Source organism: Neopsephotus bourkii, unplaced genomic scaffold (genome assembly GCF_033783945.1).
Source record: "Neopsephotus bourkii isolate Nb327-2 ecotype Australia unplaced genomic scaffold, CSIRO-AGI_Nbou_v1 NB_1572, whole genome shotgun sequence".
In the NCBI taxonomy this organism is placed as follows: Eukaryota; Metazoa; Chordata; class Aves; order Psittaciformes; family Psittacidae; genus Neopsephotus; species Neopsephotus bourkii.
The window spans coordinates 1,640,672-1,663,667 of record NW_026902048.1 but is presented as its reverse complement, the minus strand read 5'-3'; the positions used below and the strand labels follow the sequence as shown (position 1 = coordinate 1,663,667).

The 22,996-nt window shown below is 44.4% G+C and overlaps 2 protein-coding genes across 2 annotated transcripts; one reads left to right on the top strand and one right to left on the bottom strand.

Annotated features, from left to right (window-relative positions):
* Window positions 1-72: 72 nt before the first annotated feature.
* On the top strand, window positions 73-10,869 carry HACD3 (3-hydroxyacyl-CoA dehydratase 3). The gene is made up of 11 exons (XM_061371202.1): window positions 73-159; window positions 247-289; window positions 1,849-1,922; window positions 3,773-3,937; window positions 4,906-4,957; window positions 5,332-5,442; window positions 6,053-6,180; window positions 6,681-6,793; window positions 7,309-7,415; window positions 8,123-8,254; window positions 8,952-10,869. Exons 1-11 carry the CDS (start codon window positions 73-75, stop codon window positions 9,026-9,028), a joined length of 1,089 nt encoding a protein of 362 aa, XP_061227186.1. The 3' UTR covers window positions 9,029-10,869.
* A 137-nt stretch (window positions 10,870-11,006) lies between these two features.
* INTS14 (integrator complex subunit 14) lies at window positions 11,007-22,424 on the bottom strand. The gene is made up of 12 exons (XM_061371200.1): window positions 22,266-22,424; window positions 21,894-22,160; window positions 20,454-20,561; window positions 18,664-18,819; window positions 17,218-17,336; window positions 16,660-16,802; window positions 14,975-15,067; window positions 13,795-13,939; window positions 13,427-13,560; window positions 13,204-13,322; window positions 12,767-12,832; window positions 11,007-11,867 (listed from the first exon to the last, which is right to left on the bottom strand). Exons 2-12 carry the CDS (start codon window positions 22,113-22,115, stop codon window positions 11,616-11,618), a joined length of 1,557 nt encoding a protein of 518 aa, XP_061227184.1. The 5' UTR covers window positions 22,116-22,160; window positions 22,266-22,424; the 3' UTR covers window positions 11,007-11,615.
* Window positions 22,425-22,996: the final 572 nt, after the last annotated feature.

Sequence of the window (22,996 nt, the reverse complement as noted above, 5' to 3'; positions counted from 1 at the left end):
GGCGCACGGGAGCCCTCCCTCCTCTCTCCTCTCCCCCCCTCCCCGGTCCGCCCACGGGAGGGGAGGGATACCATGGCGGGCCCGAGCCTGCGGCCACACGTGCACTGGGCGCAGCGGCACCGCGAGCTGTACCTGCGAGTGGAGCTCAGCGATGTGCAGGTGCCCGGGGTGGGGGGGGGGGGGTTTGGGGGTGGTGTGCGTGAGGGAGCGATCGATCGGTACCTAACGCTGCCTCTGCCTCCGCAGAACCCCGACATCAGCATCGTCGACAACGTCCTGCGCTTCAGAGGTACGGGCCGTGACCAATGGGGGGGTGTTGATCGCTGCCGGGGTGACCTGCCCCTATCGCTGCGCTCGGTGGTAGTGCCCAGGCAGGCGCGGGTGTGTGGTGACAGGCACCCACCGACAGCGCTGGCAGTGACAGCGGGGTTCGTTACCCCCCGCACCCCGCCTGTGGTACCGGGGGAGGTCATGGAGTGATGGAATGGTTTGGGTTGGAAGGGACCTCAAAGCTCATCCAGTTCCAACCCCTGCCATGGGCAGGGACCCCTTCCACTGGAGCAGCTGTGTCCAACCTGGCCTTGAGCACTGCCAGGGATGGGGCAGCCACAGCTTCTCTGGGCACCCTGTGCCAGCGCCTCAGCACCCTCACAGGGAAGAGCTTCTGCCTAAGAGCTCAGCTCAGTCTCCCCTCTGGCAGGTTCAAGCCATTCCCCTTGGCCTGTCCCTACAGGCCCTTGTCCCAAGCCCCTCTCCAGGTTTCCTGCAGCCCCTTTAGGCACTGGAGCTGCTCTAAGGTCTCCCCTTCAGGAGCCTTCTCTTCTCCAGGCTGACCCAGCCCAGCTCTCTCAGCCTGGCTCCAGAGCAGAGCTGCTCCAGCCCTCGCAGCATCTCCATGGCCTCCTCTGGACTTGCTCCAACAGCTCCATGTCCTTATGTTGTTGCCCCAGAGCTGGATGCAGGATGTCCTTGTTTCCCACATGTCCTCGCTGTCCTGGGTCAGCTGAAACCCATGGATAACTCAGAGCAGTTTTTCCCTTTGACAAAGTCTGTCTTTGCAGCTGTTACCAAACCTGTGCGCTGGGAGCGAGCGCTGGATTGGAAAGGTAAAGCAAGTCTCGTCCTGAGAGATGGAGTTTGCTTTCACCAGGCAGCTGCATTGTGGTTCTTGTGCTGGTCTGCTTGTCCAGGCCCTGCTGAGGATGTGCTGTGGCTGGTTTCGTTTGGGTTTTCCTCATTTATTTGGTGTTTTTCTTTAAGAAGCCTTGTTTAGGAAGTGCTGCCCCAGCCAGGGCCATTTGATAGGGGTGTGTTGCACATCAGGTTCACTTCAGGATCAGTTTACACCATGGAAGGGTGGTAATTACACTTGGTGTGCAGGTTTTCATAGCCCTTCCGGGAACAAGACCTGTGTATGTGGTCAGTGAGAAATGAACACAGCTTCCTGCCCTTGGGAATCCTCACATGCTGCTCCCCCAGACCCGATGGACACCAGTTGCCGTGGGCACTCGCTCATCAGTGAGGAGCCTGGATCTCCAAAAGCAGTGGCTTTTCAGCTGGATTCAGGTTTGCTGTGAGCAGCCTTTAGGGCCTTTCTTATGGGAATCTCACACGCTGCTTCCTGCAAGCAAGGACCCTTTTCCATGCAGCTTTAGCTGCCAACTCCAGCAACTGCAGCTCCGAGCAACACTTGGGCTGTTTGTGTCTTCCCTGTTACTGTGTGGTTTCCTCTTTCAGTGCAGGGGGAAGCACTGTGAATAACCACGGAGTATTTCTATGTCCTTGGCAGATGGGGTGTGCGGAACCTAACTGGGACCCTTATGCTGACTGTTCATTCTTGTCTTCTAGCTCAGGGTCATGGTGCCAAAGGGGACAACATCTACGAATTTGAGATTGAGTTCCTAGAACCGGTTGAGCCTAAAGTAGGTATTTTTTTACTTTTCTAACTCTTGTAAGGAAAAAGTGATTTTTGGAAGGAAAATGTGTAAAGTTCCTGGGGACTCTGGGACTACTGCAGACAAAAAGCCAATTGTGGCAGTCCCCTGTCCCAGTGCGCAGCCACCACCCTGCCTTAATGCAAATCACCTCGCTGGAGCTGCTGCTCGCATGGATCAGCTTGAACAGAAACAGGGCTTTAGGTGTATCCATTGTTAAACAGCAGTTATGGACTTTTAAAGGATTCAAAGCAGCAAAATAATGGGGAATACCTTGGTGCAACCTTGACTGGAGAGCAGGGAGGGGAACGCTGTGCTGCTAAGTGTCACTGTGATGTTTCATGGCTTCTTTTGTAGCCCAGCATAAGAAAGGCATGAGAACTGCCATGCTTCTGGCTCGTGCAGATTTCTTAGGTTGCCAGTACAGATATGCTGTGGTTCCTGTTGCAAAAATCTGTCCTTAATTCCTGTTGTAGTCTGATAAGAGAATTGCTGTTGTAGTCTGCTAGGAGAGAGCTTGGCTGGAGGAGCAGTCCCTGCACATTACTCACAGTTGGCTGTAAAGTCTGTCTTTTCCTCTCGGAGTTGTTAGGGGCACAGGGAAACGCTGGGCTCTGCTCGAGTGCAGGATTTGTGCCGTTTATTCCTGGCTGATTGTTGGGGATAGCAGCAGAATGGGAGTCACCGTTCACCTTTGCTGCTTCAACAAGGCAGGGGACTGCTGGAGGGTGGATTTCTAGGGTCTGTCAGCAGAGAAGTGTCTTGTGGCTCCTACCAGGTGCTGAGTGGCAGATAATGAACATCTCCTGGTTCCAGAAGCTGGTCACCAGTTTGTCATCTGGCCCGTAAACCAGCAGCTGCCTGGTCCACAGTGTGAGGAGAAGTGCCCACCACTTGTCCTTGGTGCTGGCAGACATGGGCTGTGCTGTGAGCCAGGCTTGGAAGGCAAGTCCTTGCCTCTGCAGAGCAGCCTCCTTCCAAAAGTCTGCTCACTCTGGGTCACCATGGAGGGACTGGAGAACAGACTCTGTAACTTCACAGATGGCCAGGACCAGGAGGCATTGCAGTCCATTTCCTCCTTCAGCTTTGATGTGCACCATGAGTGCAGTGCCAGCTGCCAGGCTGGCCACCAGCGAGAGCTGGAGCCTCTTGACAGGCAAGGGCCAGGCATCAGTAGCTGTAAATTACAGCTACAGCCTTCAGATGTCCTGGGAGCATCCAGGCAGCCTTGACAGCAGTGCTGGTGTGACGTGATCAGTTAGAGCAGCTCATGGCTTTTCTGCATCAGTTTCTGTTCATTTGAGAGACAGTCCCATGCAGAGAACCCTGGTGTAGGCTCAAGGTGTGGAGGGATGCTATGGTGGCACCCAAGGTGACAATGCAGTGGGTTGTGAGGATGGAGAGGTTCTGGGCTGCCGTTATGCAGATGCCATACACGGTCTCCTGTTCTGGACGCATATCTGTGGCTGATGGCAGTGTTATTTCTACCACTGGCTCATAGTGGGTGGCTCACAGCACTAAATTCAAGAAGGTCTAAAGCCAAGGCCATGAATTCTGCTGAGGAAGAACAGCACTAGGGTCTGTGCTAGCCCTTTGTGGTGGGATGCAGTGCTGCTGTGGATAGGTTTTCGAGCTGCTTATCAAGTCCTACATTTATCAGAGTTGCCATCTTTAGCTGGGCTGCCCTTTGCTTCCATGCCTTGGGAAGCAGAGAGATGCTTGTACTGCAGCAGTCCATGTCGTCCCTGCCTCCTTGATAAGGAGAGTTTGTCAAGTTATCAACTCGGAGCCTGTTTCATAGGACTTTTGCTGATGTATGCTCCTGTGTCTGCCCTCAGCCTGTATGCAGGGTGACTCAAAGGCAGCTGAACATCACTGTGCAGAAAAAAGAGAGTAACTGGTGGGAGAGGCTCACCAAGCAAGAGAAGCGCCCGCTCTTCCTGGCTCCTGACTTTGACCGCTGGTTAGATGAATCAGACGCTGAAATGGAACTGAAGGAGAAGGTCAGTCCTGTGGGCACGCATGGCTTGTGCTGCCAGCTGCAAAGCAAGACCAGGTGTCCTCCTACACTTGAACTTGTGTTCTTCATTTACCTGGAGTTGTCTGGCGTGCTGATTGTTACTGCTGTTTCATACAGGTCCCACGCAGAATTGGTTAAACAGTTCAAATTAGAAGCAGGGATTCAGAAATAGGCACACCTCTGGCTAGAAAGAGCAGCAGTGTGAACCTGAACTTGCTCAGTGCTGGCCAGGGCCTGCAGCCAAAAGCTTGCACCCCTTGCCCTGCACCTCAGCAGCCCTGTGTCCTGATCCATATGAGGATCCTCTCAATATGGAGCCCATACGTGCCAATCCCAGGCATTGCTTGATTGGATTTCTAAGGCAATCCTGATGGCACATTCCCACCATCTGGTGAGCTGGAGCAGCTTACTGCAGCAGGGAGATGTGAGACCATCTCAGAAAAGACTTGAAGAGATCCCCTTTCTGCTAATCTGTTTTATAACAAACACTGCCCTGTTCCCCTCCACAGCCCCTGAGCTTAGCGCAGAGGAGGAAGGGCTGCTGCAATGCCAGCAGCCACAAAGCAGTGCTGAAGGGCAGGCAGGGAGCCTGGGCTGGATGTTCTCATTTTCCTTCATATCAATGGTGGGTCATGAACTGTTTGAAGGACCAGCCCTAAGGAGCAGTAATAACTGAGAATTAACAAAGAAAGCAGCAGGCTTTTCCAGCAAAGGCATCTAATTACTACAACACAATCCCTAGGAAAGGCATGGTAATGAGTTAACACCCTCTAGCTTTTACTGTATCATAATTCCTGGATGATGAGTGCTGGTTTATTCAGGTGAAGTTTTAAACCCTTTGGCACTTGGCTGCATAGCAGAGTTTTAAACCCACTAGCTTTGCAGTAGTACTGTTAACAAATCACTTGCTAATTACAGTAAAGTCTTTAAAACCTTATCCTTCATCTTAAGGAAGAAGAAAAGATTAACAAAATGAAAATAGAATCCAGAGTCCCAAAAGACCGTAAGTAACTGAACCTTTGGAGGGTGGAAGGTGGGGTTTAGAAGGCTTCTGTCGCTCTTACATACTCAACTCTCATGGAGCAATTTTGACTGGTTTGGTGCATCTTGGAGGGGGATCTTTGTACTGTGTGAGCTGTTTGGAAATGTAATAAAACCAGACTGCAGTTTCCAATGAGTTTAAAAGTCTAACTAGTGAGAAGTGAGTTTTAGATGATGGTAAAAGCAACAGACCCCACAGTGCACACTGCAACCCTTTTACTGCAATCAATAGCTTCCCTTTCTCTTGTTCTTTGTTTGCTTGGTTTGCAGCTGCACTCTTTGCAGAAGTGGTGCCACTGTTCTCTGCTCACCTGGTGTGTTTGTTATTGATTTTAGCTTTCAGACACCTGAAGAAGGGCTACTTAATCATGTATAATCTTGTGCAGTTTTTGGGATTCTCTTGGATTTTTGTGAACATGACAGTACGACTGTTCATCCTGGGCAAAGGCAAGTAACAAGCACTTTCATCTACACTGGGGGTTTTGTTTGGGGTTTTTCTTTTAGTGGTGTTTTTAACCCTTTTAAAGTAGTGAAACGTAAAGGCTTCTTTAAGAAATAAAACCATAAATGCAAGCGCACAGCAAAAGCCTCTTAAAAGCTATCACAGTCTCAAGGATAGGAAAATACTGTCCTCTTGCACATCACAACAGTGCATTCTGATGAATGGTACTTGTTCTCTGCCAACATCACTTCTGAAGGAATCAGCTGGAGCAAAGTGTCTCTCGCTGCAGCATTGGTGTGTTTGGAAATGAGCCAGGTGGAATATGTTGGTTTTGAAGGAAGAACGACTCGTTCCATTGAGGTCCAGCTCTGCTGCTTCTTTGGTGATTACTGAAACAGCTCTTTATCCTTCTGTGTGTGAAGCAGGGCACTCGAGCAGTGTTTCTGGCCTGATTCTGCAACTTCAGGATCAGGCCTATAAAGAGGTTACATAATTATGCACCATGTTTTTTATCAACTACAACTCGAATCCTGTTACCAAAAGCTCTGCTGCTGCCCCAGCTTCCTGAACGTGGAAATTCATCTGTCCTCTGAAATGGTTTCCTGTGTCTTACAGATTCTTTCTACGATACATTTCACACCATTGCTGACATGATGTATTTCTGTCAGACCCTGGCGTTAATGGAGATCATGAATTCACTGATAGGACTAGTCAGATCACCCCTGCTACCCGCTGTAGCACAGGTAATTAATGTGTTAACTGTCTTCTCCTTGCTCTTCCTGTGTTTAAAATAAATCTCTATTTTACTCAAATGTCAAGACTCTCCCTATGTAACTGGTACAACCTCACTGGCACTGCACTAAAGAATGTATTACTCCAGAAGCATGAATCCATGCTTCCAAGGCTGTGCCAGGCTGTCTTCTTCCATCACATAGGTAAGATAGTTCAGGACATCAAAAGCAAGAAGCAGCTGATGAAAACTACATGATTTTGATTTGGAGCCAGTGCCATTCTTATCCTGGTTGTGCTTAAGAATGAGGAAAGATGGTTAAAGCTAAGATCCTTCACATTGCACCTAAATGCAGAGCAAATTGCATACTCACAAGACGCTCAGCTGCAGAATTCATTATGTGCTCAGCACGTTTCAGACATGACGAGTAGATATCGTGTGTGGTTTTGACAGCAAGCACTTGCTCCTTTGGTGAAGAGTGTGACTGTTCCTCAATTTGTTTTTCCCTCCCAGATATTTGGAAGAAACTTCATTTTGTTTGTTGTCCTGGGAAGCTTAGAGGAAATGCAGAGCAAACCTGTGGTGTTCTTTGTATTTTATTTCTGGAGTATCATTGAGCTGTTCAGGTTTGTGGGATTTCTCTTCCAGCAGTTTGTACAGAACAATGGGGTTGTTCCCAAGAGCTCTTTAAAGATTTTGTACCTTTTGGAAGAGCAACACTAGTACATTGGCCCCACAGGGTGAAATCTCCTTTAGTCACAGACAATCGCAGCCTTCCTAAGTTGCTCCATGTGCCAGAAGCTGGAACAAGGAGTCAGAAAAGAATGCTGCCCTGAACCTAGGGCAACCTGTTGCTTTGAATTCCCATCACTAAGTGAGCTGCACTGGACTGTTTGTTGTTCAAAAGAAGTATTTTGACAGCTCAGTTTGGCAATCCAGGCAGTTGCATCCAACTATTAGTTCTATAGACTGCCAAATAAAGGTGTGTCCATCATGATCCATAGGAACCATTTCTGGAATATTCTCGGGGTGTTTAGGAATTATGTGGGCTATACAGCATATATATATATGCAAGACTAATTCCAGCTGCAGCTTGCATTTTAAACAGTGACTGTTTCTTCTCACACTGAATTGGCTTTAGGTATCCCTATTACATGCTCTCGTGCATTGGTATTGAATGGAAACCACTAACCTGGCTGCGTTATACCGCCTGGATCCCTCTCTACCCCTTAGGAGGCTTGGCAGAAGGTAGGTCCAAACCAGCCAGTTTAATAAATAAATGAATTCAAGGCTGGGCCTGTAAAGCCTTCTTTGTTGTTGGCTGCTAGACTTAAAAATAGTAAAGCAGAACAGATAAACAGACACTTGCTTTGAGCTGAATCCAATGTAAGCATTTTTGTCTTTCTTGCTGCAGCAAGTATTCTTTCCTGTTTGATGTGAAAAGAAGTCTTCCTTTTGAGCACTGTCTTGCTCATCTTCCTGCTGTACCCCCTCTGGAGTGGGGGCTTTACAGTGTGCTCTTCTGTCTTAACAAGTTTAGGTTATATTTAGTATTCACTTATTGAGGAAGCATAGCACCCCTCAGCTTCTCCCTGTAAGAGATGTGTTGTAACTGTACCTGTCAGAACGTGTTTCTTTGAGTCAGGAGTAGGCTTGGGCATTGCCCAACTCCAGGCCAGGAAAGACTGTGCCTGTTTTGTTGCTGTGGGAATCTCTGCATGGTAAATACTGCTGGCATGGGCCCTGCAGGCTACAGTTGTGTATGAGAGCAGTGTCTCGGCCAGGCAAGTTCACTGTGCTTAGACTTCCACAGCTGAACTGCTACACTGCTTTCCATCCTACTGCATGCTTTAAAAACCAGCTTTAAAATTGGTATAGTTAATGAGAGCTGGGGAATATCCGGAAAGTGTGTATTTTATCTGTGTTCAGTAATGATGGTGACCTTCTGCTTTCAGCTGTCTGCATCATTCAGTCCATTCCAATCTTCAGTGAAACAGGGAAATTCAGCCTGGGATTGCCAAACCCACTCAATGTCACAATCCAGTTTTCATTTTTGCTTCAAGTATATCTTATAATCCTGTTTTTAGGTAAGAGATTCAATTGTATTTCTCACTACTGAAATTAAAAGGCCCAATTCCTCTGAATAAGTGTATTTATCAAAGAAAATGAAATTCCTGCCTCTTGGGGATTACAGTAACCCAAATTTGCCTGACGTTAAGTATTATCTTTGTTGCTTGTTTATGAAAGTTTGTCATAGATGGAGGGGAACACACCTACAGTTAACACTGGTTAGCCCCCCAAGAAGGAGACCTTGGTGACAGCAGTGTTAGCTACTGATCACTTGGGTTAAAAGAGTAATGTTTATATGTAACTTCAGTATACGTAGTTTCACCTTTTACATTGTATTTGAGCTTTAGGATGATTCAGTGGAAATCTAAACATAATTTCAGGTTAAAGCAGTGCTTAAAGAAACTTATAATTACTTATAAAGAAACTTATAATCACTAATGCAACATGAAGTTGTTTTTCCATGGAACAATATAGAAGGCTCTTTAAATAGTAATTATCTTCATAAGGAAGAATTATGCTTTATGCATGTTTGGTTTCTGGTGTTAGTTTTTACCATACTTTGTAGTATGCACACCCCGTATATCTGGGTACCCACAACAATTCTAACGTAGCTAATTTTAAACGGAATTTCCCCTAGATTTCTCCCTTTCACAGACACTGAGCATTAAGAAGATGTGGTGATGTCTCCTACCTAAATGCTTCATTCTCTTTCAGGGATATTTGTAAACTTCCGTCATCTCTACAAGCAAAGGAAACAGCACCTCGGACCAAAGAAGAGAAAGGTGAAGTGAAGGAGGACTGCAATGCTTTCTTACCTAACTTATCTCAAGATAAGCCTCTAATTCTTATGGTTTTACCCACTGTAATGTAAAGAATTTTGTAAAATTCAATGATCACCCTAGATCTCATGATTTCAGGTAGCATTCCATATACTGTATTTTGTTCTTTTCAATCACTGTATGCATGGCACTTACCACTGAACAGCAACCTTTAAACTTGTATCCTGTCAACTACCATATTAGAAATCCTATTATCTGCATATAATATGCTTATAAACAGTGGAGCAGCACTAAATAGAAATAGTGTGAAATTGGATATTTGCTCTTTCAATATTGCATGCAGATAGGGCTTCTGATGTCAGGATAGACTATTAGCTGGCCTATGTTGTTCCCAGGGTGCATCGTGATGGCAGGAGGAGCACGTCTGAGACCACTGGGAACAGTGTTTGGGTGTTTATTAACTGCTGGGGTAAACTTGCTCAGCACCTACCCTCCCCCTTTTCTTCTGCAGCATCAGTTTGCTGCAGAGTTTAAACTGGAAGTAGCTAACGCAGATTTAAATGCTACCAACTTAGTTTCTAGCTTAGGAGTGCTGTGAGGACCCAAGCAACACACGTATTCCTGTAGCAACACATCCTATCCCGTCATTAGGGAAAGGAACCTGCCACTCTGTGAAAAGGTCAGAAATGCATTCCTGGTTGGTAATGCAAGCACTGAAACATAAGACAATAAGGAAACATAGGTCCCCTAATATGTAAACCCCAACAGAAATCCATTCCACCTGTGCAAAGCCTCCTTTGATCGTTCCTGGCAGGGCTGTTGCTCCCACATATACAGCCTTCAGAAAGGCAGTAAGGGTTGCTTTTCTACTTAAACTTAGGGGTGCAGCAGAGAAGTTGGTGTATATACTTTGCTGGTTGGCCCCTGCCGAGGTGGAGTCAAATAAGCCATATATTGTGTAGATAGCATATATTAAATCTTAATAAGGGATCTCCTACACAGGGTTTGAAGGGACCATTTCCTCTATGTTTGCTTCAAACAACAGAGAAGCTCACCCCACATTCCAGATCATCTACTCACCTGGAAGCCTGTGTTGCAGGTGATTTCATTTCAGCATGTCCTTTCTCACACCTTGCCTGCTGCAGTTACTCCAGATCCCTCTGGCCTCCTTAATCCAGTTTAGAACATGTACAGGAAGTTTTGTCTAAGGCATATTGTGGTAATCAGCAAGTTGCTTCACAACTGCCACTGCCCCAGGGCAATGCAAAGCAATGCCAGCAATCCAGAACAGGCACTGAAGTTGAGATTAGTTTAGTGCCATGTTACTATTCATCTTCTACTGTAAAATAGTCTGAATCCTCCAGAAAATTATTTTCTATATTAAAGGAAACAAACAGCTTGCTATCTGTGATAGGGACCCAGTGACTGTTACTGTAAAGGAAAGGAAATAGGGTTATGAAAAGATTTTAACACAACTGGTACAAGCTCCACGCTACATTTCATAAAGAGCTACAACTTCCCTTCAGGGACACTTGAGACTCTCTCAAAGGAGAGTGCAGCTTACTTTACTCAGGAGAGTTAAGCATTACTTACACACTTAGTACTTAGCACACACTGTACCTGTGTGAAGTATGTCAAAGGACTGAATTAGCTGAGTAATAGAACAGCAAGGATCACTTCTTTTAATTTCTCCACTGGGCATTTACACTTCAGTTATGAATTCTGTATGTATTCATGCACTGTATTTCTCAGTGAAATTGTGGTACCTAGTGCAAGCTGTCATGGATCTTACACTACTGAATTTTAGCCCTTCAGAAAGAATGTGTTTATATTAATAAAGATTTACAACCAAATGTTGCTTTGGTTCGTTTGTTTGTTCTTTCCCTGAATGGAGAAATTGCACAACTGAATTATTTAACTCTTGTGATAAACAGGCCAATGTTTTAGGCCACACAGCCTGGATGCTATGAACATGGAACATAATCCAAACTAAGTTTTAATGAAGAACTAGTCTTTATTAATATTACACAAATAAAAAACATGTCTCACAAGATTTCAGTTACTTTCACAAGCATAAGCACTGCCATGCAAGTGATGATAACTCTCACTAGGGCAGTACAGACTGACTTCCAGGTCGGGCATAAAATCAGAGACAACACCCTGTAATTAGCTGCATTTGATCTTGCACAGTGATTCTCACACATTTTCTTTGGACTAATCAAGTCACTGTATGAAGTAGAGTAGCTGCCTTTTAGGATACTCCTACCAGTGATTTCAGTTATGTAGTAACTGCATTTTAGGGAGGCCAAAAGCCATGAGCAGTCTGCTGATGGCGTTTTCTCTCCTCTCATGTACTGAGTAGCTTCCACCCATCACCCAACACAGTAATTGACTTCAGGAAGCTTTCCACTGTTTCCAGGTCTGACAAAAGCCCCCCCAAACTAGCTATACTTCTTTAGAGAGCACTGATGCAGGTCAGGGACCCCATTTTGATAGGAAGCTCTCCAAACAGTAATTAAACAGGCCCTAGAAAGTAAGCAGGGCAAGAAGAGCTGAACCACTTGAGTCTTAACCTATAGAAGTTCCCCAAATGGAGACTTTACATTCTCTCAGTGGTGCTGCTGGAAAAGTCTGTCTGGAGTGGAGCAATGTTATGATCATAGGCAGCATATTCTGACGCTCCAGTACTTGCCACTTTGAGCTGCTGAGCAGCATGGGTGAGCTGAAAGGCTGCGTCGGGGTGAGCTGTGTCAGGAAGCAGAGTGCACTCCCGCTCCAGCATGTCTGCCACACCTTTCAGGAGGTCCAAAAAGCCAAAGGCCAGAGCTGCCTTTCGTAAGCGATTCAGTTCCTGCAAAGAAGGAAAATGCCTTTTAAAGCCACTATGAGCCTCTCCACAAAAAAGTGGTTTCTTGCTTCTTATTTTAAAGGCAAGCTTCTTCACTTGAGAGGAATATAACCCGAGTGATCAATTCAGCTGCTGGAAACCGCTCAGCCATTCATGAGATAAAAGGGCTTTAGGGCTGAAGATGATAGTGGCACAACTGAAAAGTTGGTTTCCCCTTGATCCCTTCCTATAAATTTCCACTTCTCCCTTTTGTGCTGTTGTACCTGCCTGTTTTGGCTGTGTCCCAGCAGAGGTGGCCTCCAGCTCAGGCTTCACTGACTGCTGCTTTCAACCACAGTGTCCAGCAAAATGTATCTATATTGATTTTTCTTTCCTGTACACTGACCAGTGCTTATTCATGCTTGAAGTCTCTGGGGCTACAATATCAAACTGTTTCAGCACTAAACCTACAGGAGGAACAACAATTACCTTCATCTATAGCGTAGATCATGGACTATTATAATGTGGCCACATGTGCCTGGAATTTGGTCTTTCTCCACTTCAGTTGCAGAAACAATACAGGAGGCATTTTCAGACTCAGAATTGCATTGCTATTTCTGTCTGATCCCAGTTTATTTCTGCCTGGACAACAGCATAAACTCTGCAAAGAAGTTCACCATGGAAGTAGCAAGAATCATGTAAACATGACATGTCTATGCCCCCCTGGCAGAGAACATGGTGGCAGGAAATCAGACTCCCTTGTCTAACCCTAACTAGTCTGTAAAACAGACCCAGGATGTCTCTTTTACCATGTAAGTTTCCACAGAGCCCTGCAAGCCTCCACAGAGCACACAGTATGGGTTCCCCTGTCGAATGCACCACTACCACTGGATCAAAGGTGGGCAGCCTGAAATATTACTCACTTTATAGAAGGTCTGAGTTTTTTCCGGGAGTTTCCTTGCATTTCTCAGGATCTTCTGTACATCTGTCTGCAGGAAAGACAAACAAATACATAAAGCTCTTGGCAACTGCTGGGGAAGCTGCAGAAGAAGCCCTCCACTACTTACTGGTAAATGACCCTGAGAAGACTGAGCACACAAAGGCTCCAACAAATGGTCATTATACTAAATCCAATAAACTAAGCCAGATGCTACACTAGAGACACAGTTTCATTAAACAAGTTATGCTTTCTGATTGCATTTTAATCATGACATTTTAAAGAGGCAGAGTTTATTAAAATGAAAGAAAAGCAATAAAGCAATTGCATTAAACAGACAAGACACACACGGACTCCACTTTGCTGATAAGATGGCTGCTGCTGATGAAAGCAAAGCATCAAGTCCAAAACTCATCTCATTACCTGGAGGCCACTTGGTTTAATCCATACAGTAACATTCTGTGCATAGCTGCGCTTGTTCTTGGGTTGCAAAGGGAAAGGGCTCTTATTGTCATCCTCTCCGTAAGGATTTTCTTTTGCATCTGGGAGAAAAAAGAAAATAAATGGATTTAACAACTAAGATTTGTCAAGATCTTTCTCACAACACTCGGTGTGTAAGAGTTATTCAAATGAGCATGACCAGTACCTGAAATGGGTCCAAGCTGTGCCATCTTCCCAAGCCATGGAAGGGGCTCAGGACCAGGTTCAAAGAGCGACATCATGAGATTTGATTTCTTCTTACTATCTGCTTGTGAATAGAGCATTCCATACCACTCTGGCCTATTGAAAAGAGCAAATTCCAAAGGCTGAATTCTTTGCCTTAAATCTGCTGCCCTCCCACTGTGTGGAGGCTCATTATTTGCAATTTCTACTGGCAGAAACATATCCACAATTAAAACCACACAGCTTTGTCTACCAGTGCTGAGCTCTGTACAGAACACATATAAATAATTTACAACTAAAGCATCAATGAGCAAAATAAGAGATTTTTCAGGCAGCCATCCAGGTCCATACCCCAGCTGGACGACAGCCACCATGCCTTCCACTTTCAGGCTGCCATGTAATAAAACACAGAAGTTGGGGATTTTCCCAGCAATCTGATTAGCTGAATTCTCATCTTCGGTGTCATCAGTGATCCCAGGTCCCACCTCATCACCTTCTGGGGAAGAATAAAAGCAAGCAAAGAGATAACATGAGGATAAATTCAAACACATGAGTTCCATTTCCATGACACCACCCTGTAGTTTCTACCATGCAGGAGTTAATGAATACTTTTGTAGAACAACCAGCTGCTAAATGGGCTGTTTGGGCAAAGCAGCACTATAATGTTAAATCAGTATTGCCCTGTATCCTACTTGCAAAACAGAGTTGCCAAAAAGCTGCAACTAAAACCTCAGCTTTGAAGAAATTAGAAGTGAAATGAAACAACACAAAGGGTTTGGCAACAAATACAAGTCTGCCTCTGAACCAAAAGCATCCTGAATTTCAAGTTTGCCTCTCCTATGCAGTTTGCGGCTACAATGAGAAACTGACTTTGTTTTAGCAGCTGGAATACAGCTGTGATTTAACTGTTGATATCTTCAAAGGAGAAAGGCTTATACAGAGATGAAAGCATATTTGGAGCTTGCTTTCTTCTTTATCAAGAGAAATCTCACTTTCTCTTTGCTCTACTCCAAGGCCATGACAAAGGGGGAAATCCTTTTAACCACAGGCTGCAGCACTCAAGTAGCTGCAAGTCAGTAACATGCTGCTTAACCATCCTCAAAGCCTACACCAGTCAGTTGTGTAGATACAATACCCTTGGCCCCAGTGAGCAGCAATTAATGCTTAAGAACAAGTGAGCAGTCTGGTTGCGATTAAGATCAGATTTTTCACAACAACACATCATTCTGAGGTGTTAAATATTCATCTTGCACCACAGATTTTATGGCCCATGATTACATTTAGCTTTAAGTGTAGCATGTTCTATTAATAATGATGCCATAAGGATACTGTTCCCTCTATTAAATTTCTAAAGAACACAGTATTTCCAGAGAGTTCAAGGTTTTCATTTTAATGTAACCACATAAACATGTCTTTAGAGGCATCTCCCATTTTGATACAGTAAAGGACCTGTGCTTTCGGTCTAAACCACCACAGACAACACAAGGGAAGCTTATAGTAGGTTTTGCTAAAAGAAATAGAACTTGCTCACCTCTGTTAAGTGCAATGGGCAGAACCAAGTGTCTGGACAAGACAGGAGGGCTAGAAATGTCAGCTATATCTACAAACCCAACGATTTCTAGATCTGTGGGGAGACAACAGGTTTAAGTCAGGTTTGGAAAAGGCTGTGTTCAGAGTCAATTTAACATTACCACTTCTTCCACCACTAAGTTTTCTGAAGCAGTGACAAGAGGCAGCCCAACAGAGCCCCAACCTTGACCAGGGTGTCTAACAAACAGTCATGCATAATACCATGACCCTTTAAGATGAGAACATAACTTTCATCACACTCATGCTACTGTCCATGAGCTGTGCTGCAAGGCAAATACAGAACTGTGCACATTGGTTTTCACACTGCAGACAATCCACTGCCATTTTATGCATTCAAAATAAGAGAAAACAAAGGACTAAACCAAACCCAGCCCGTTTTGCAGCTGGAACTAGGGAGCACAGGCTTCTCCTTGACAGCCCAAGTGAAGGACCTGGCTCAAAGGCAATTCAGTTGATTTTTCTCATAGCTGAATAATGAACACCTGATTAAAGCCATGGAGGAATTCAGGGGCTGAGCACACCATAGGCTGCATTTTACTGCATACGGAGCAAAATTTCCTTTATGCAAATTCCTATCTTTGGAATAATCAGAGGGACTCTAGGACTGAATGTAACATAAAATCTCCCTCATCAAGGCACACTGTGTCTCTTTTTTCTTTGCTTTTGCTATTTTGGTACAGACACACTCACTCCTATTTAAACACCATGCAGCTACAAATCAGAAGTGATCACCCCCCAAATGACGAATAGTTTTGCCCCCTCTTGTAGATTTAAAAGCCCCAAACAAATCAAGGCAATGTTGGTGGCAGGGAGTTCTGGGTTGCAGTTCCCTTCCTTGCAGGATTTTACCACTCTTGTGTCCTTATTCACATGCAAGCTGTGCATGTTTTGTTGATGAACACAGGAAAAAAGGAAGTCCGCAGGACAGAGGCAGGAAATTCAATTGCCAGAAGAGCCAGAAACTCACAAAAAAGAAATTATCCAAAAGGACACCTGGGCATACAATCTAACCAAGCTGCTCTCTTTGCAAGGCCCAAATAGCTCTAAGCCAGCAGGAACTCCCATCACATCCCTTGCTGATTTAGCCGTATTAGGCTGTGACTGAGGATGCCAACCTTTCAAGAACCACAGCACCTGAGTGGAAAGAACAATAAAAATGCCTGTGGCCACGTGCACTGCTGAAGAGCTGAGGGCAATTCTGATGCTACAGTTCAAACTTAATTCTTAAGGCAAAGCAGTGAAGTTCAGTGTATTCTCTCCCAGAAGTGCACCTCACCATGTGCAAGTCACAAGGATGGGCTATCTGCAGTGTCCCCTACTGGGAGGCTGATAAAGCATTTCTCTGCACAGTTGTGCTCTAAAAGATCTTAGGATTTGCAAGAAGTGTCAGGATGAGGGACAACCTAGAGACAGAGATTTCCTAAATCTCAGCCTTTACTTGTGCCCTTTTACCAGGTACACATGGCTGAAATAGGATGATGTTCTTGTCCCCTGATGCCACATATACCAAAATATTACACAGTCAGCAACTGATCCTTGAAGAGAAAAAGTGAATGAAACAGTAACTATACAGGAAAAGTAGAAACTGAATGGATTTAAGTAAAAAGGCAAGCAAAGATTTATTACCTGTATTAATTGCTTTAGGAATAGGGTCTATTTCCTCATCTATAATGAAGGGTTCTGGTCTGGGAAACACTTGCACATCAGATGTTAAGTGGCCACACTTGAGAACAGCATGGAATGGTGTATAAGCCACGTCTATTAGCTTTCTAAAACATGATCAGTTGTTATTAAGGAAAAAGTAAGACATATCAAACAAAAGCAGTTTGTCTAAAGCACACTAACTTATACCACAAAACTTTCTTCTTTTAACTACAGTTAAATCACTAGTTCTTGCATTGCTAAATTACAAAAGCAGCGTATTATCACACTGATGGCGTGTGGAAATTAGTATCTTCTCTCTACCAACCATAAACAGATGCCATAATTTGGTTACACAAGGATTAAATAATAAATATTGACCTCAACCAGTGAAGGTCAAGATGAAAATACAATTAAGAAAATCATAAATTAAAAGGTTAATTAAAATACCTCATATCATCATATTTCCTGTTATATTTGTTTTCCATTACAGATACTAACTGTAAACTTTCATCAAGGTGTATTATCTACAAGTCTACTAACCCAAACATCGACTGCACGTTCTTCAGGCAAAGGGGCCCATCAATGGTGAAAATCTGCCCTTCCCCATTGTTCAAGTCTATGAGCCGCTCCAGGCAGTCCAAGGAATCTGTGCTTTGAAGCTGTAAAGAACCAAAGTGAAACATTTTGTGTTTTCTTTTTACTCTCTTTATATGAACCAGAATATTGTCAGAAAATGCACACAACAGCAGAAAGCGTCTGACTGGATGCTCTGAGGACTTTTTGTTATCTCACTCCCTTCTGAGTAAACCAGTATTCTTGGTCTCTCTTTCCTAGGAAATGTGCTCCTTATGTTGCATTTATATGAGATCAGATGCAGCATCTGGCCTAGCAACAAATCACCATCAAATATCTTGAGTTGGAAGAGACCCATAAGGAGCATAGTCTAACTCCTCATACATTGCTTCAGCGTATTATGTTCTGCTTTGAAAGCAGGTTAAGCAACCAGAAATCCCAGAAGCTCTCAGCCTTCAAGAACACAGGAATGCCTTAACTAGTACAAGATTTTATTGGTAATGATACGTTTCCAGCTCCTTTGGGATAATACAGTTTTTAGGAGGGAAGGCAGATAAAATTCTTGTTGAGAAGTTCTTACAGAATTGTGGAAACACCTAAGCTTGTCACTGATAAAGATTTTAATCATTTTTCCAGCTATTCTGATGTGTAAACTGTGCTTCAATCCAGCTTAATCGAGAGGATCACCCTTGAGAGAGACCTTGAAGCTGAAATATCTATTGCACACACAAGTAGGAAATCTTTCTGAGAGGGACAGAAGAATATAGGGGCCAAGTCAAAAGCAGTACTATTGCTAAAACCTAATGTAAGGAACTTTAGTCTTCTTTTTAAACATGTTTCATTCACCAGAATTCTAACTAATGTGAAGAGTCTTAATGCTGGTAGTTAAAGGCACCTGAAGAGAAAGCAGTCACCTTTCTTTCAAAAGTCAGGGGAGCTGGTTTGAACACTGGCTTGGTGACTACAGAATCCTGCTCACTCTCACTTCTACATAAAGCTATCGTTGGTTTAAGGGTTGAGCATCTTTGCAATAGAAGTAATTTATTCAAGAATTTAACTGTAGATTAAGAAAAGCCCCCCAAAGCATTCAATGTCATTAATGCAGTAAAGGTAATAATACAGACAAATACAAACTGTATAATATTCCCCAGGGAGAAACTGGCATGATTGATAAAGATCATTATAATAATGGCAATGCACTAGGTAATAACAGTGCAATAATAAACTTTAAAAAAAGATACTACCATTACATGTCCCCAAATTACCAACACTTAAGCACCGGAATATCAACTAAACTTTAAAACCAAGCACAAGAACATCAAAGTATGTTTTGTGCTGACCTGGTCATTAGTTCAGAGAAGACCAATAATTATCCAGTGCAACAAAGAAGAAGGTACGTGTTAAAGACATCACCTCTTCGAGATTTGCCATGCACATGACATACAACTTGGATGGGAAGGGGAAGGGCAGTGGGAAGCGGTTGTTTTCACTCCGCTGGTTGTGAGTAGCTAGTGAATGCCGCAGGGAGCCTCTGCCAATGCCCAGGCAGCCATCAGTGACAAGAACAACCTTGAATGAAAGAAGATGGATTAGCAATTCCAAGCAAAGACACATTTCTATCTGCAGAGGGCAACTATACACCAACACATTCCAGGAGCCTTCCTAGTAGCATGCAGCTCTATACTGCAAATCCCTGCTCACGTGGGATTTCCTCCACAGAGATGGGGAAAGAATTGCAAAAGTTTCCAGAAACAGAGAGATAAATGAGAAATTGAAAATTTAACCACTGCAATTTAAACTACGTGCACGGTAAACATACACTTTGTTGTAATTTGGCAGTTAGATAGAAGATAAACCCCATTTCTTTTACAGAATCTGGAGGGCAACTCAACTTCCACTGCAAGCCACAGAAGCCACACAAAAGGTTGTATTAACTACCCTGATTCTTTGCAAACATTCAGCTGCAGGATGCTCGCATTCTGCAACAAAACTATCAAAGCTAAAATGTGTGTTTTTCCATTCAGTTGCATGTCCAGAGTCACTCCTTGTGGAAACCTAGAAACCTGCACTAATAGGTTACACTGATTAATGGAACCATTTACACTCAGCAGAGACCCTACAGAGCAGTCAAATAACTGCTCTTGCAGCACTGCACAGCAACAGCAGGCATTATTTTTGGCTGAGAGGTAAGGAAAATCAAATCCAATTGAAACTCAACGTGCATCTGCTACATCCAGATCTGTATTCCCTCTTCATCCTCCATGTCTCTCTTTTGCAGTCTTTTCAGTTTTCATCTGAACTGCTGCTCACCAGTGATGTTTTTCTCTATTACAAGACTCTGCACAGTACATTCCCTACCACCTTTCCTCACCTGAAGTTCCAGTAAAATGAGCCACGACACAAATGACAGACCAAATTGTTGAGATCTAATCTATGCTCAGTTCTTCCATCTTTCTAGTTCTTTGCTTTGAATGTCTGCTTTTCCAAGGTGCCTTTTATCCTTTTTAGATTATGAAGCACTGCCTAGCAATAAATCTCCATCCTTCTTCTCCTTAAGGAATATTGCTTGAGACATCTTCCTAGTTCACTAAGCTGCAAAATTACTGACCTTAAATTCTAACTAAAAGACTAACAGACTCTTAAGTGTCTCAGCAAACAGAGGGCTGAAAGCAGACACTCCTATAAGTAAATTCAGAAGGCTCAGAGCTGCAAAGGGTGAATGGAGCATGCAAGCAGATGCATGTCAAATGACTCATTTGGGAAAGAAGACAGTTCAAAAACACACTCAGCAGCAGTCCCATGCTCTTGCTTGAGATCTGGAACTGTTACAAGCTCTGGAAACCGTGAGGTACTGAAGCAGAAAGGTTACTGTATGTGTGACTATACCCTTTCCAAACTGAGTGAGGCTCCTGGGATGGAAGATTACACCCAGATCAAATGCCAAGCCTGCAAAATATCACTCTGGGGCCAGATTTTATAATCCACTCCACAACCCAGCAGCAGTTTTTTGCTCCTCAGTATTTTAATAAAGACACACTTCTGTTCATAGTTCAGATACATCCAAAATCCTAATTCTGTCTTCCTGTAGCACCAGCATGCCTGAGAGTATTTGAAGTTTTCATATTACATTTACATTTCTATCTGTAATTTACAGGGAGTACCAAGTATAAGCTAGATCCAAAAAACAGCAAAATCAGTGGTACCTGGCAAGGAATTGCTGCACCCCATTCCTGCTGGACAATATTGCAAACCCCCAGCAGCGCTGACTCTAAACAGGTTTTGTCATAATCATCCATGTTACTCAGGGCTTCCTGAAAAGACAAACACCACTGTCATTCCTGGGTGAAGGGTCCAGGAAACATAATTAGATAAGTTATCAATTAGAAAGTTATTCACATTTCTGTGGCAAGTCTGTATGTTTGCTTTGCATTACACCAAACTGCATTGTTACACAATGCAAAGTTCTTGTGTGTGACCTGCAAAATCAGAGAGGGGAAAAGAAAGAAGAAATAAGAAAGGATATCATGAGACAACAATGACAGCTGATTTTGAAGGAATTAGTACTATAAAAACAGTTCTTTAAGAGAAAAAAATCCTTTGCATGTCTCAAAGAGACAGGAAATGCAATCTGAAGCGATGCCCAACATGAAACATTCTGCTCAGAAAATCCTCCCAGGTATCAGAACAACTAACTTTATTCAGGAAGTAGAGCACAAGGAGCTTGTCTCACAAAAACTCTTTGGTAGAAAGAGTAACAGAACCCAAAACGCACATCTGCATCCTGTTCCTATAACCATAAACCAGCTTTTCTCGTTAAAATGAAGAATTCACACATAACACAGCATCATAAGAAGGGTACAGATGTAAAACTAACATGCTGGAGGAGCCTGGCTGAATTCCTGGCTTTCAGAAATTCCACAGATCAACTCTTATGGAGACAAAGAGAATGCACTGCCTTCATCTGCAAAATGCAAACTTAGCAGAGAATATCTTTTAAAGTCTGTATGTTCCAGAAAAGACAAATCCAAAACACGGTGCCTTGGGACAGCAATATGTCATTTCATCCTGATAGTATACATGATAATCAGACACATATGTGTAATTTTTACTTCTACTGTATTCATGTGAAATTTCCCTCTTGGACTTTCTCCTTCCCATTTCCTCCCAATTTCCCATCACATCTGTGAGGCCTAAAATCACTTATTCTCACCGTGCTTCAAGTCCTACATACTGTTAAAAGCACCATCTGTCTACCAAATCACTTGACTCAAAACCTTTCTAAATGGTCCCGTCTGCTGCATCAGTTATCAAGACCGAATCCACATCTACACACAAAACCAGGAATGTCACATAACCACTTTAAGAGCTTCATCAGGGAGTCTTTTCCTTCATCTGCACTTTTAACTTAATTGGCCACACTCCGGTGGTGACCTGAAAAGTAGCTAAAGTAGTAAAAGTAGCAAAATGTTTCAAATGCATTGATTTCACCTATTCTTAAAATAAGGGAAAACCACTTCGATGCAAGAAGTTGTGTGCAGGATAACATAAAATTACTCGATTTCACCTTGCTCTGGCAACACACATGGGGTTTTGTTTTGTTTTCAAGTTGACAGCTTGCTGCTTGTGTGCTTCAGGCACCTTACCTGGAGCGTGTTGTAATCTCTCGTGAAGGGCACCATCAGCTCCCAGAGGGATGAAAACACCACCAAGGCCGTGAACTCCAGCTTGTAGTTGGTTGCCATGTGCTCGAACAGCATGGTGAGGCCATGGACAGCCAGGTGCTTCCGCTGGTATTCCTCAGAGCCCTCCACCGATACCGGCCGTGTCATGGAGAGCGACACGTCCATCACCACCACGGTCGGCATGACGAGCTGCTCCTCTCTGCTACCCACACGGAGAACTCTGAGCCCCTGCACGAAGGAGGAAGAAAAGGCCACACATGACTCCTGAAGCTGCAGTTATGGAGGGATGCATCTCACGCTCTCACTCGGTGAGCTGGGGGAAGCAACAATTACCCTTTTGCCCACCAAAAGGCGGATTTAGCTCAGATTAAGTCAATAGATCCGCTCCGGAACCACACGCAGCATAACCAACCGGCTGTACAGGCCTGGAAGCGGCGGTCTGAGCCTCGATGGGGGAACGCGAGCAGCAGTGGCACCCCAGGGCCGAGGGGAGCGCCCGGCACGGAGCCAGCCCTTCCTCCCTTCTCCGCCTCAGCGCCGCCGCCTTCCCCGGGGACAAGCCGGGGTGTTCCGAGGGGTGAGCGGAGAGCGAGCGGGCGGCGGAAGGGAAATGGTGCTGCTCAGCCCGCTCCCGCCGCCATGGGTCCGTCACGGAAAGCGTCCCCCCCGGAACATCGCGGCCGAGGCGAGAAGGGGCCGGGCCGCGCTGTGCCCGCGGCTCCACACAAGGCTTCGAGGTGGGGGGAAATGCGAAAAACAGTCAGGAAAAGCAGGAAAAGCCTGTAATAATGCACTGACTAGGGACAGAAAAACAGTTACATGCCAATATTGGTGGAAAAGTACCACCACGATATAAGGACTGCTGTGCACAGAGTGTATGAATGCATCCCCATTGGCTTATGGGGCTCCTCCCTGTGCTGTGTGAGTATAGTGATGGGGGGGGTTCAGTAAACTCCATAGTAAAACTCTTCATTCAAGTGCTTTAAAATTATCAAATCATCATTTTCGAACCCCTCTGTGATAAATCTTCTGATTGGATTTTTACAGCCATTAAGTATTTGGCC

Bases quoted from the DNA above. Each gene is read 5' to 3' on its own strand.
- INTS14 (XM_061371200.1), bottom strand. From the start codon at position 22,115: ATGCCGACCGTGGTGGTGATGGACGTGTCGCTCTCCATGACACGGCCG. The intron at 16,803-17,217 runs GTTAGTAGACTT...ATCATGTTTTAG, and splicing joins AACGTGCAGTCGATGTTTGG to AAAGCTAATAGACGTGGCTT. The intron at 13,323-13,426 runs GTACTGGTCATG...TTTTTCTCCCAG, and splicing joins ACAGCTTGGACCCATTTCAG to ATGCAAAAGAAAATCCTTAC.
- HACD3 (XM_061371202.1), top strand. From the start codon at position 73: ATGGCGGGCCCGAGCCTGCGGCCACACGTGCACTGGGCGCAGCGGCAC. The intron at 160-246 runs GTGCCCGGGGTG...CTGCCTCCGCAG, and splicing joins TGGAGCTCAGCGATGTGCAG to AACCCCGACATCAGCATCGT. The intron at 4,958-5,331 runs GTAAGTAACTGA...TATTGATTTTAG, and splicing joins ATCCAGAGTCCCAAAAGACC to CTTTCAGACACCTGAAGAAG.